Source organism: Coptis chinensis, chromosome 4 (assembly GCF_015680905.1).
Source record: "Coptis chinensis isolate HL-2020 chromosome 4, ASM1568090v1, whole genome shotgun sequence".
Lineage (NCBI taxonomy): Eukaryota > Viridiplantae > Streptophyta > Magnoliopsida > Ranunculales > Ranunculaceae > Coptis > Coptis chinensis.
In genome coordinates this window covers 22,230,504-22,245,627 of record NC_141459.1, presented here as the reverse complement: position 1 = coordinate 22,245,627, position 15,124 = coordinate 22,230,504, and the positions used below count along the sequence as shown (strand labels likewise).

Below are 15,124 nucleotides of genomic sequence, written 5' to 3'. Positions count from 1 at the left end.
ATTTAATACTCCCCACAAACTATCATACGGGTTCGACACTCCCTTAAACTGTCATCCAGATTAGTTCACTGATCTCAGATCATCGTTGTATGACAAGTCTAGGAGCGACACCAAATTCAGTTCGCTGGCAAAAGAACATCTAAGTATGTTAGTTTAAAAGCTGACTCCAAATCATTTCTTATCAGCATGTCCTTTCCAATAACGTCTTAATGAGAGAGGGCTATGTAAGGGACATCTTATCTCTCAAGCACATGATGTGCACGCAATCCACATACAACAACTCCACCAGCTCGACTCAATTCCAAAGACACAAGCTCGATTTTCCCTCGTGACATCATCACCCGATTTTGTCTCGTGACATCATCATCTGCTACTCTCATCATTGTTATCATTAGCATCAGACATTTATCCACTGCAGCACTCAAATTATTACCATATTTAGCCACACTCTCGTCATTATTACATCCTTAACCACACTCTTTCTATACCAACTCAAACATCATAATACATTGAGCTATTGCACATGTGTAGCCCACGAGGACTTGTCACTCATCCTAGCAGCACACCTGTCCATACCACCACATGTGTCCTACCAACCACTTGCTCACAACCTTTATAAAAGTCACCCTCATAACTACATTGGCTTGATTCCAGCATACTTGATTCCAACATACTTGATCCCAGTCCCATTCCAAGGTGCTGGATACGTAAGCATCTTTTTACTTCATGAAGAAATTTTATTTCCATTCTCCAAACCATCCCCTTTCTTTATGTAAGTTAGAGTTAAGTCATAAACACTTGGTGTAATGTCATGTTAATCTTAGGGATAAAAATAGACATTTACAATATTCAAAATTAAGATCAATTAAATTTTTTTATCGTCACCTAATCTACATCATTATTCGATTATTAGATGGTATCTTTGACCAATTTTCAATTAGCAATTTTCTGCAAACGTCGAGATCATCATTACTTACGGTCGGTACGGTGCCTCCAAGCACGTTTCTGTGAAATCTTCCACATCCTTTTTTTGTGTTTTAGTTGTAGGTTCACAGTTTTGAAAGCTAAGCGCCCAAGCTTGACTTTAAAAAAAAACAAAGAAAACTATTTAGCACATTTGTTTGAAGAATCTTGGCTTCCTGACCGTAATGTAGTTATTTGTTTTAGCATATCACGACTAGCGTTGCCTAGTTAAAAGTTAAAACTAGTAAGGCAGACGGCAGATCCGCTCCTGCTTATTGCACATAGGTAAACCCTTCCTCCATTTTGATATAGGGGTGAAATAGGCTTTCTCAAATCTCACTAGGACAGAAGGTAAACTCTCTAAAAGAAAATGACCGGTTTGTATGGCTTGATCAATCACACGTTATAATACTTTTATGACCCTTACTCTTTTCCTGTACTCTTGACTCAACTCAACTCTCACTGTCTGTCTTCAGCACTAACAATAAAAATAATCTAATTGATGAGAAATAACTGTAGAAGATTATTTTACAGCTTTTAGAAAATCAGCACTTCCCTAAAATTATCAGTACGGAAAAATAATTTTGTACAATGCACAATTTGTTGCTCTCTGCCAAGCTCATCGGTTATTGAGGTTGAGCTGAGCACTCGGAACATAATTTGCATGAATTGCTACTAAAGCATTCTTCTTACATCAGTAGTGTACACTGTACAGATTACAGACAGACGCTAAAGTTTAAAGCCAATTAACATCTCTAATAGGTTGAGATTGCTTATATCATTTTGAATTAGTAGCTTATCCAATTAATTCAGGTTTGAAGATCCGAAACAAGTAATAAGAGCTCATGTTCCTATATGTCCTATTTTATTTTATTTTTTCCTTACTGTATTAGATTAAAAAAAATGCACGTTTGAAAATTCCAATCTTATGCAAACAAGCATGCAATAATGTATGTGACCTTACATATAACTTGTCATTTGTCAATATAATGTGCCAAATCTTGTTGAGCACAGAACTTTACCGTAATCCATTTTTAATTGTGGGTTCACATTCTGAAAGCTTAGTTGTTTAAGATATTGTTTAAGTTCTTCTTTATAAAGAAAATTGCCGGCATGAGAGACAATAACTTAGAGCTGAAGGCTCTGGCGTAGGTCTTTTTGCTTGTAATTTCACAAAAATCCTAAAAACATGGCTGATGTGTTTTTTTTTTTTAATGATACTGGAGTTGGGCAGACCCTACCTGTTTGAAGTTACATCTTTCTCTACAATAGTACTTAGATTACAAAGGAAAAGAATGAAACAAATGTAATCATCAGACAAGAGGGAGAGCTTGGCTAAATGATCAACAGCTCTATTAACCTCTCTGTACACATGGGTGAAGAATATATTAGAAAGACTTCGTAGAATATCTCCTGATGGCAGCAATCACATTTAAGCAATGTCATGGTGCAGATTCAACACTTTTCAGAATTTGAATAGCTCTCAGATGACACCATTACTTTGCTGAAGCTCCTGCTAACACACTCACTCAATCCCACCTCAATGGCTGATGTGGTTTAGTTCAAAGCTGATTCAACACGGCAAATGTGCATGCAATATATATATACTAGGGTATGCCGGTGCCTACGGCCCACAAGACCTCGACGCGCCTGCGGCGCTACCCCGAAAAATGAACAATCATGTTCATATATGTTTTGGGTATGAACATTTATTGTTCATATATATTTTTAGTACTGAACAATCAATGTTCATGTATGCGTTTTGGGTATGAACATTTATTGTTCATATATATTTTGGATATGAACAATCAATGTTCATATTTGTATTTGTTTTTTTTGGTATGAACATTTCATGTTTTTTTTGGGTATGAACAATCATGTTCATTATGTTTCATGAACATTTATTGTTCATATATATTTTAAGGTATGAACAATCAATGTTCATATCTATTTTGGGTGTGAAACATTTATTGTTCATATATGTTTTGGGTATGAACTATGAACAATCATTGTTCTTGGACCGACGCAAAGCATGGATGCCCGTCGGACGTGGTCAACATGGTCGGATCTTGGGTCAAGACGGGTCAACATGGGATCACGGTCAACATGGTCGAGGGCGTCAACATCAACATGGTCGACATGGTCGGACGCGGGGTCAAGACCACGGTCGAACCGGTCAACATGGTCGGGCCATTTTGACCTAAAAATATAAAAATAAATCAAAATAATATTAAAAACTCAATTTTTTTCATTTTTTGTTTTGTTAAGACTTATAACATGTTTTAAAGTTTGATTATGAAATATTAAACTTAATTTTGTAGCTACTTATCTTTAATAGTTTTGAATTTATGAATGTTGATACATTTAATTAAGTTTTTAATGTTTAATTTATATAAAATAAAATTATAAATATTAATTAATTTCCGCATCCTTTGCCGCGTCCATGTCCTACTTTTTTTAGATATAACCGAGTCACCGCGTCAGTGTCTGCGTCCGCGTCCGCGTCCGTGCAACATAGTTCATAGCTAATGTTCATAATTTGGAGTATGAACAGTTATTGTTCATATCTGTTTTAATAAGCAGTTGATGAAGAATAACTATATAGTTGATTGAGAAGCTATATTTGTGATAAAATATATGAAGAAATGGTCACACACTCCATGCTTTCCAACGACAAATATTTCTTATGGGCTTATTAGCGAGTAAAGTGTGTAGGAAAAGACGGCTTTGGATTGTGCTTTTAAACAGACTTAAATATTACAAAAACTTGAAGGAGAAAAGACAATGGAATTAGAAAGACTGAAATGAAGTGCACGTCATGTTCAAGTGAAACGTATCAGGGATGGTTAAAAAAGTTAAATAGACTTGTATACAAAAGGGTATGCCCGTGCCTACGGCCTACGAGACCTCGACGCGCCTGCGGCGCTATCCCGAAAAATGAACAATCAATGTTTATATATGTTTTGGGTATGAACATTTATTGTTCATATATGTTTTGGATATGAACAATCAATGTTCATGTCTGTTTTGGGTATGAACATTTATTGTTCATATATGTTTTGGGTATGAACAATCAATGTTCATATTTGTTTTGGGTTAATGTATTTTTTGGGTATGAACACGGATTGTTCATACATAAAGAAAGTATGAACAATCAATGTTCATATCTGTTTTGGGTCTGAACATTTATTGTTCATATCTATTTTGCTCACACACACTCCACTCGCTGCCCCCAAAAGCAATTCTTGATCTTGATCTTTCGGATCAATTTCAGCACTCCCGAGCAATTATTTAGCAATATCAGGTTAACTTTGACAAGCAAAGTATCAGAGTATGAAAATCTGCACTCTATCACTATCTCTAAAGTTGGCATTGGCTCTCAAGTCAATCAGTCACCTCCTCAATCCCCATTAAGGCATTAAGATCACCTTAGCTTAACTTTCGGCTCACAAAGTTTTAATAAGTTCTTAACTAATTGCAAATTACTTGATATAAGGTTTAGCTTGACTACTCAATCGAAACTGATATGTGCTTACAAATATTTTTGAAAAGTTAGACTTGTACAATTTGTTCGGAATAAGAGTCGGTGAACTTGAGATATATATAAGGTAGTGGATATGTACCACTATGCATGTTGTTGTCTACCTCTGGCAACCTGTCTTAATTTAATTAAAGTTGGATTAACCTAGATCTAATTCAAAGTGACAAGTATTTTCTTACACGGATGAGAGAGCTTCAAATGTGGTGAAATAATAATAATAATAATAATAAGAGTAATGCTTGGCACCAGAATGACGTTACCCTATGTAAATTGAGACCGAACTGGACACCATTTCAGTAGACGTAAAAGTTTGTGTTGATTGTGGACCTCCATGCACACTCACTGCCTCACTGGTGTTTAGTTAGCCTAGTGTAGATAGAAGTATAGAACATGGTGGCTGTGATCTTACTATCGTAGTAAAATTTACTGGATAATTCTTCTCCCAACTTCTAGCTGAAATTGAGTGATTGTGTGGTATTTTAATAGGACCCATGAGCCATTTTGGCTTACAAATTTAGTAATTTTCGCAATCCAATTGACGTTTGACAACCTTAAAACGTATGCAATATGCAATGCAAGCTAGGATACTCTCCATCTTGATTCTTGAAAAATGTAGTTCAAATCAGCATTTTAACGGGAGCAGAAGATGGTTGTTCAAGGAGAAGAGGAAACAGATGGAGGAGTTGGGACCACAAGAAGTTGGTCAAGCGAAAACCCGACAAAACCTTCTCCCTCTCCTAGATACATTCAATCGATTGTGAAATTAATATAATTGATTTTCTATCCTTCCCTTTATTTCAAATTCTCTAAACAATCGTAGATAATTAAGGATAACTAATGAATGGCTTTATAGATTGTAAATGGAACAAGCAATATTTACAATGTTCCTAAAATTACGAAGTCTTTTGTATCGTCCCTCGAACCCAACCCATATTAGAGTATTCAAGTATATTTTTGTTTTTTTTAGCTAAAATTAAGCCTCCTCATTTCGATCGTCGTTATTAGATCTCAACTCCTTGATGTGGTTTTAGAATTCTTGATTTTGGGTTTTGCGGAAATTTCAATCAATAGGTACAAGTTCTAGGATATGCCCGTGCCTCACATTACGAGACATCATCGCCTGCAGCTGCCTCGAAAAAAATGAACAATCAATATTTATATATGTTTTGGGTATGAACATTTATTGTTCATAAATGTTTTGGGTATGAACAATCAATGTTCATGTCTGTTTTGGGTATGAACATTTATTGTTCATATATGTTTTGGGTATGAACAATCAATGTTCATATTTGTTTTAGGTTCATGTTTTTTTTTGGGTATGAACACGGATTATTCATACCTAAAGAAGGTATGAACAATCAATGTTCATATCTGTTTTGGGTGTGAACATTTATTGTTCATATCTGTTTTGTTCATAGGTAATGTTCATAATTTGGGGTATGAATAGTTATTGTTCATATCTGTTTTGGGTTCATGTTTTTATAGCCACAATCAATGTTCATAGCTGATGTTCAGCATGGGTAGGTATGAACAATCAATGTTCATACCTATTGTGGGTATGGATGAAAATAGAACCTGTCAAGTCTCACAGTTCAAACCAAAAACCAACTTCATTCTAGGCCTTTTTCACCATAAAAAAATAATAATAATAAAAGATTCTAGTGCCTCTTCAAAGGAAACTAAGGAATGTGTGAATATGAATACTAAGGAAGCTTTTCATCACGACAGCAGCAATCCACTGAAAATTTCCCAGACAAGGTAAATTGCACCATACAAAGTGACTTCTAACATCCAGCAACCAAAACCAGGCGGGACATCGGGATCATCATCATGAGAAATTCAAAATGTGGCTATAAAGAGATTGTAGCATTCACATGAAATTTCCGTCTCAAGCACATTGACAGTAGTAGTTGAAACTTGGAACCGGAGAACACACTATTCCCAAATCGAGAGTGAAGAATGCAATTAGTAACCTCTTCAACAACCCAACCAAGCCATCCAAGCACGAACCTCTAGCTGGTGGACATTAATCACTTATCTTGAGTTGTGGGTAGTCTTGATTATTTTTTTTGATGGAGACTTGAAATGATTTTGGACTGAAGTAATGGAATCATTGGCCTGTGAAAATTTCAGAAGTGTAAATAAGGAGGCAAGTATATGATGGTTCAAGGAAACAAACCAGTAGCTAAGCATGTATCCATCCACAAAACAATGGCGTACCTCGAACATGGATGAAGGCGGTGAATCACGGGGAGTGATGGGCGAAAGATGTCATCTCACGATCTAAAGCGAGAAAGTGTTAGTTTTCACCCTAGACCCGGTCATGGCGTAGACATATTCCATGGGCAAAAATGTATGTGCTGCCTGATTGGATCAAACTCCATGCCTTGGCACTATTGCGCCCACTTTAGATCATTTACTGCAACTGCAAAAGAAGCATATTTGTCACCCCTTCCGTACCAGTCATTATGAACCAGGGATAAAAAATAAAAAAAAGAGAATAGAGAGAATTTTGCAATGGCTTCAGCAACAAAACAAATAACACTAAGTGCAATACCATTATGCCACATGTAAGTATAAAAGTCATCATGAAAAGATAGTCTATCAATTTAAAGCACTAAGGAGATTAACACACTCCTCAACCCGCCCATCCAGCAATATGAATATGACATCGAGCAAATTGACAAATAGCCAATAGCTCCTATATTGATTTTTTTATTAATTCTTTAAAATACCAAATGTGAATTAGCTTAAAATTTAAGAAAAGGAAATTCATTTTCAGCCTAAACAATATTTTCACTCTTACCATTATTAGTAGTTGCAAATAAATGTGTTGTTTGGAAAACTACAAAACCCAAAATAAATAAGCAGATTTATGATGTACACAATATTTAAAAAATAATAATAATTAGGAAAAGAAAGTACTTAATTACATACTGAACCGAAAAAAGCAAGACTTCAGGGTATACAAAGTATAAAGCAAGACAACGGTAGAATAAAACGCTAGACAATATTAATAGCGAAAGTTTAATTCAATTCTTACCTGAGCACCAGACGACAGAAGAAGAGAGGGAGGAATGTTATCCGTGGGGTGCTGAACAATTACGAAAGATAAAATAAATAAATAATAGACGTAATTGCAATGCAACAAACAATGTTGTACAGATAGTAAGCCATGAGGTGACTAAAGTAACACCTATAAGCCATGAGGTGGCTAAAGAATTAGCCTATCTTGTGGGGGAATATAAATACGTCTTTATTGACGGGTTTAGGGTTCAGGGTTTAGGGTCCACGTTAGATGTCATTTTGTTATGACATCTAACGTGAAAATAAACTCACATGTAAAAGCTATTTGTAATGCAGTGTTAAATAATATTATTTATGTTAAGTTCTTCAATTCAATTATATGGCCACTTTGTCCTATTTTCTAAATCAAGCTTCCGGACATTGTTTACTACAATGGTATACCTTATTACGCGCATGTCATAGACATAAGCTTCCAAAACATTCTTTTTGTCTTTGGTTAGTTCCATAATTTGATCCTGCTGCACCAACCTAAGCTCTTTATCATGAGCTTCTAAGACTTGGGCTTTTGTCATTCCACTATATACTGATCCTCGTTGAACAGGTACCTCGATCCTCCTAGAGTGCTTGCTCTTCCTCATTTCATCACCGCACATGGTAATTCTGAGCACCGAAGTTCCAAGATGTAATCGGTTTGATTCAGGCGAGCATTTTGAACTTGACAAACAATAATATTAAGAATTAAGGGTATACAAAGTTTAAAGAAAGACAACGGTAGAATAAAACGTTGGACAATATTAATAGCGAAAGTTCAATTAAATTCTTACGGTAAAACGGCGATAGAAGAGACGGAGGAATGTTATCCGTTGGGCGCTGAACAATTATGAAAGATAAAATAAATAAATAATAGACGTAATTGCAATGCAAGAAAACAATGTTGTACATATAGTAACCCATGAGGTAACTAAAGTAACACCTAGAAGCCATGAGGTGGCTGAAGAATCAGCCTATCTTGTGGGGGAATATAAATACGTTTTTATTGACGGGTGCATTGGGCGCTTGCCCTTATCCACATTTGGTTGGTTGGATTGCTTTAATACATAAGAAGGAAAAAAGAATTAATAATAAAGTGAGTGCAAATAGATCGACTTGTTGAATAAGTAAATGTAAACAACCATGAAAATAAAATAAAACTAATAATAAGGAAAAGAAACTACATTATGCGACTTGACAAATGCTTAAAAGCAAGACTTGGGTATCGACATTTGTAGTAAGCTTTTCAGCCGTTTGGAGGTAGAAGAATACTTATGCGGTCTGCGGAAGTGCACACGAAAAATGCCACATATAACGGCCATGGCTGAAAACTTCGGTTCAAGATCGATTCCCACAAACTTCACGGATTGTCCTTGTGATTTATTTATAGTCATGGAATAAGCCAAACGGATAGGAAATTGTCTTCTTGTCATATTGAAAGGAAAATCTGAAGAGGATGGTGACAAAGATATCCTTGGAATAAATACACGGTTACCTGACTTTTCACCTGTAAGAATTCTGGCCCAGATAACGTGTGGTTGACATTGCAACACCATCAAGGGAGTCCCGTTGCATAACCCATCTCTGGGGGCAATATTGTGCAGCAACATTATTGGACAACCCTCTTTTAGATTGAGTCGAAATGGTGGCAGACCCGTGGGATCAAGTAAGTTTAGGTACTCATTTGGATACTGATTAATATTTCTAGGATTATTTGCATCTGCCTCATCTAACTTGTCAGCAGCCAGAAAAGTCCTAGTTTCTCCTGGGAACATACGTAAAGCTGCTGCATTAATGACATTGACATCATCATTCCTCGCAGAAAGAATTGTCCGCTCATTTAAATAGTCAGGGGTGACAGTAGAAGTATCATCCAAATTACGATAAGTAGCAGAAATCAGGTCCTGAATATGTGTGCAATGATGGATCGTTGAGGGTAGCTCAATAACCGCTTCAAGATCGTTTCCAACCTGATGACATAAAATGTGAAATAGAATATTATGAGAATTCTAATAGAGGAATATTATAAATTAGGACATGAATGTTCGTACCTTTGTTAAGAACTCTGCAAAAAGTAAATTCTCATAAGTGTCACGCTCTAATCGCATGTTCTGTACCAGGGTGAGAACATTGACGTGATTCCAAAGAAAAGAGCATCGCAAGGAATTACGAACAATTTGCTCGGGACCCTCACGGGTATAATCGGCGAGGCATTGGCGGAAGTCACCACCAAGAACAACAATGATTCCCCGAATGGGTTGTCATTGTCTCGAATATCACGAAGTGTCGCGATCAACGGCTTTCCAAGCGTAACTTGTTTTGCATCGGGACCTCATCCCATATGATTAGGTTAGCTTGTCCGAATAAATCAGCTTGTGGTGAACGCTTCATCAACCCACATACGAGTTATCCATAATATCTAATGGGATGCAAAAGGTTGAGTGAAAGCAACCGACCACCTCGCCAATAGTAAAGAAGCTATTCGGATGAAGCCACCATAATAGCAATGTGTCCTTGAGTACGACCGCGTAGCAGCAATGGTGTTGTTAACAAAAGTTTTTCCCCATGCGGCTGCTCCATTCAAGAAAAATATAGTCGTCATTTATTGTTGAGGAGCTACCGAATCTGTCACTTCACTATATGCAAAGTGTTGCTCAGCATTTAAGTGGATGGCATTGTCATGTGCCTCTTCATTGTGTGGGTCAAACTGAAATTGCCTTTGCTCCCATATAAGTCTATTCCCAACAACCAAACTCCAATTTCTAATTGGGAGCGGCATTGTAGGAAAATGAGCAAGAGTTCGACCACCTGACTCGTAGAGATTATCATTTAGGAGAAATAAGCCATAATCTTGTACCTGGTCATCTGTAGGATGAGGAATGAAGAACATGGTTTGAAGCTTGTATGGGAGGTCATCACAAATGCTTTCGCAAAATTCATTCCATAAGGCTTCAGGTTGCACCGGATTGCACTCCGTGAGAATAGTACAGAAAAGTCGACGAAGTTGATACCCGGTTTGCATGATTGCGACCTCTTGTAAACATTGCACCCATTCACGTCGCCTCTTCAAGAAGTCCACGATAACACATGCTTCTTTGAAAGTACGGCGGAGGACCATTTCAATTCTCTTTAGATCATCAAAGGACTACGGACCTTTTACAACAGCTTAAAGTAACCGCAAATAAAACCGCTTCACGAGTTAGGACTTGCAAAGTACATTCTCGCCAATAGCGGTGCTTGAGTCCTTTTGTCCATCTATGCCACCTTTTACTCCAAACATAATGTTCTTGAAATTCTTGATATGTAAGCCCTCGTGCATCGATCTGAAGCACACCGCTCAAAAATGCGCTTAGAGTTGACTTTTGTTCTTTGAGCCCTTAAGAGAATAGTATCCGTTGATTCATTAGGATTGTAAACTACTCGGTGCATTCCAGGGAGATGAAGTGCCAATCTCACAACAGCCGGCTTCTCTTGGTGAAGAGAAAACCCAAACAACCTCCAAACCGCTTCAGGTGGCCCGATATATCGTGCATCTAAATATTGTTGTATCTCATCCAAGTCATTGAACACCACTGTTGTCCTGTCGTGTCCTTTGAATATGTACTTGTGAATGTATTTGACACAACGTATCTCGGCACAAACTTCGACATTAATATGGCAATCGAACATCTTAGAAAGAGAAGGATTGTATGGAACAACATCTCTATTATCAACTTCATGCCCTCTAACATTATATTTCTTGCCAGTGTCATGACGACGGTAGATAGGATATCCAGTATTATCCATGGTCGTAACATTTTCGAAAGCACGGGGATATTGACTTTTGCAACGCCTATTTACCATACATGGACAACTTGGATTTTTTAAGCCACATGGCCCATGAACCATACATTTGATAACAGTGCGAAACAATTCAGGTTCGATATCCGATCGTGAAATTCAAAGACAAACAATGCGGTCAACCCGAAAGCAGCAATAATGCGAATCTTGTCTTGATGTCGAAGATATATAAGGGCGTGCATATGTGGTAGACCACGTTTCTAAAATTCAATTGTGTAAACATGTGCAACAGCAATACCAAGCACACCCTTGTCTCTGATCTCTCTCATTAAGGCTCTTCGCTTTAGTTCAAACACACGGGCTACCACTTCCGGTCGATTAGTAGCAGTTTCGTTCTTCTGCGAGGCCTTAATAACTTCCTCCCAATGTGGGTTTGCAGTCATGGTGAGGAATATATCTGGATGGTTGTTGAACTGAGTTATAGCCATTGAGTCCTGGAATATCTCAAACATATGCCTTGGACTGCCGACGTATGATGCTGGTAGAACTACGCGCCTTCCAACTTGATCTGGATTTAAGGTTTCTGCTGGGACATCAGTGAGATTTTGATATAATTCAAAGACGGTACATCTTGCCGAAATCTGTAGAATACCGTCCCAATCTGGATTTACGTTCGCTGGCGACCCATGCATCAACTAAGAATTCTGAAACAGTTTTTTCCCTCGCAGAATAGAAGAATATTCGTTGGGGCGTTAAAGCAGATAAGAATAGAAGTCCATCCGGTGGCGAGGCGGTCGGCGATGGTGGTTGAAGTTGAGGGTCCGAACGCCCGGATCCGGTGACCACCCAAGCTCTCCACGAGGAAACATTAACACATAGTGCAAAGGTAAAGTATCTTTGGATGACATTCATCGATATGAACAAATTCATTTCCCCTTTAAGATAAAGCACAATGTCTCGCGATCTTGTCCCTCTTTGCTATCTCCGGGTAAAATAACCGCAATTTCATCACCGATGGCAAGTTGTAGTAGCGGCGTCACAAGGCCGCGACCAGAATGTAAATAAGCATGGATGTTGAGATTTTCATCATTCCCAACAGAAGCCGATCTAAGAACCTCATATGCATGTAGGAAAGTGTTAGAGAAACGGTTATATTGGAGCATAGTTTCGTGCAGAATTCTAAGAACATCTACATCCAGATTAGGATTTCGAAGCTGTCGAATATCCAATGCTACACTTGGATCATAAATATAGAGTTGAGAGTATGTTGCCTGTCTGCTTGGATCGGGAATAAGAGCTCCTGTTCGGTGTCGTAGTTCTCCATGTATAGTGAAAGGTCGTGGACCTCGACCAACAAAGACACGTTCATCAGCACCTAGACTTGTAAATGCAAATGCCTGATTGTATTGTCTTCTGTACTTTCGAAAAGACTTTGACTTGCGATCATCTCCCTCATACAAAGCTTTGAGGGCAGCAGGCAATGTTTGCAATGGAGGCATTTGTATTTTTCCTTGCAAACAGCAAGTCCCAAACCGAGGATTTGCTAGCGACGATCTACTCAACCATTCGTCTTTCCAATAAAGTGCATGGCAGAAAGGACACTGAACATTCATTTCCCCTAAAGAGTGACATCCTTGTTCAATTGGACGATTAAGAACATTAGAAGGAAGTACATCATCTTCATCGTCTGTCATGTCATCATTTCCATCATATTGTTGTTGTCTACATAATAGCGAATGTGTCAACAAAGTAGATGAAGGTTAACGCGTCAGCAAATTAGACGAAAATGCAAATAATGATTAATGTTTCGATAAGAACAGGCGTATACCCTGCATTTTGGTGATGCGATGTTGAAGGACCATTTGATGTTGTTGGATGTGGTATCGCAGGAAGAAATGATAAGGTTGAAGACTTCGGGGGCATATCTTTGTAGAGAATACATGTAAGAGTTGGTTGTAAAAGTCAAGATCATACAGTAACAAATAATTGCCTATTTAAATACCTTGCATTTTGATGACCCATTCTGAGAATCGGTCGAAAGCGCGTGATGGGAGGACATCGTAAATAGCCTTACAGGATTAAGATGTCCCACAACTTCGTTGAAGAGATTCAGAGGAAGTGAGTAGCTCGAATCCGTGAATAGGTGTAATAGGGCTATGGTGAGTTAAGCGCCTCCACAGCTTGAGGAGGAGTACGTAGATTTGGAGGAATGATATTTTGTGAGGACCCGGGCAGCCGCTGGAAACCGGGTAAGACTGGTGCGGTAGATTGTGCGAACAAACAACGCGAGTTATTGTTTTTTTTAAGGTTTTTTTCTCGTTCCCTTCTAGCACGTTGTGCCATCATTCTTTTTGTTAATATCTATAGCAAAGGAAACAATATGAAAATCTATATAATAATAGTTATAAATGTGTTGGAGTAGTGACAACAATTTGAAATTTCAAAAATAAAATCAATAAAAAAACAAGGCATTTAAAGTAAGAGTTCTATAGTAATAATACGGTTTGGTGGAGAAATAATTGTAGACGATGGTAGAATAAAACACATCAACAATATTAATAATATGGGAAGTTCAATTCGAAGTTGACCTGAGCACCAGACGACGGCTAAAGAGAGGGAGGAATGTCAGCCGTTGGGCACTTCGAACAATTAAGAAATATAAAATAAACAAATAAATAATAGACTTAATTGCAATCACGGGTGGTGGAAGTAAGACACGAAGGCACGAGGTGGTTGAAGATTCAACCTATCTTGAGGGGAATGTAAATCGTCTTTTGGTTTGAAGGTTCCTCGAGGCGGGTGCATTGGGCTTTTGCCCTTATCCACATTTGGTCGGTTGGGTTGCTTAATAAAGATAAATCGAGAAAAGATTAAGTTAATACTAAGCAATATAGAAGAAGGAAAAAAAAATTAATAAGTAGGAGCAACGGACATCACACAAGTCGGGCGGTAGTAAAATTCATAACAAAATAATAGAAAAGTGTGAGAAGTTGAAGTAGTACCGAAAGGCGGTGGTGGTTGAAGGGTCAACCTATCTTGAATGGATCGAATTATGGTTTTCATGGTTCGGAGGATCCTCGCGTGGATTCATGGGGCGCTTGCCCCTGTCCGCCATTTGGGAGGCTGTGAAGAAGAAGGCATGAACATAGAACGCATGAATATGTCTAGCTTACATCACATAATTCAAATTAAGGTACACAATCAGAGAAGCATTCTTACAAGTACTTGGATGTAAGAGTGAAGTCCCAGTATACTCGTGGAACTACGGAAGTGAGTTCCAAATATCTTGCTACACGCTCAATCCACTCCTTAACTACGTAGAAGCACATGACAATGACACGAAATTCAGTCAGAAGAAGAAAATCAGAAAAGTTTCTCAGACATCCATAGAGCATAATGAGTTGGTGAACTGTTCCATATGAAGAAAGTGTAAGTCACTCCAGTAAGAATTAAGTTACAAAGTTGCACAAAATTGTCAAGTTACCGTGAATAATAAAAAGTATGGCAGGTTTCTTTAAGGATTTGCATTTGGTAGGTTTTAATACAAAAAAAAAAAGTATGTTGTATCAAAGTAGGCCCTGCTTGCTTCCACTATTGTGACACAACAATAGACACCACATTAACATGGTAAAGATTCAACACTAACAAGTAAAATTTCCGAATTTTCTCACGTGTGACCAAACACAGCAATATTACATTTTCTTGGGTAAATATCATGAGAAGATTAAGGCCCAAAATAAGCTGAAATGAAGGTACTGGGTTGAGAAGAAGAAATGAGAAAAA

The 15,124-nt window shown here is 37.8% G+C and overlaps 1 protein-coding gene across 1 annotated transcript; it reads right to left on the bottom strand.

The window, feature by feature from the left end:
• Positions 1 to 10,828: 10,828 nt before the first annotated feature.
• Positions 10,829 to 11,347, bottom strand: LOC147502636 (uncharacterized). The gene has a single exon (XM_086604577.1). It carries the CDS (start codon positions 11,345 to 11,347, stop codon positions 10,829 to 10,831), a length of 519 nt encoding a protein of 172 aa, XP_086460703.1.
• Positions 11,348 to 15,124: the final 3,777 nt, after the last annotated feature.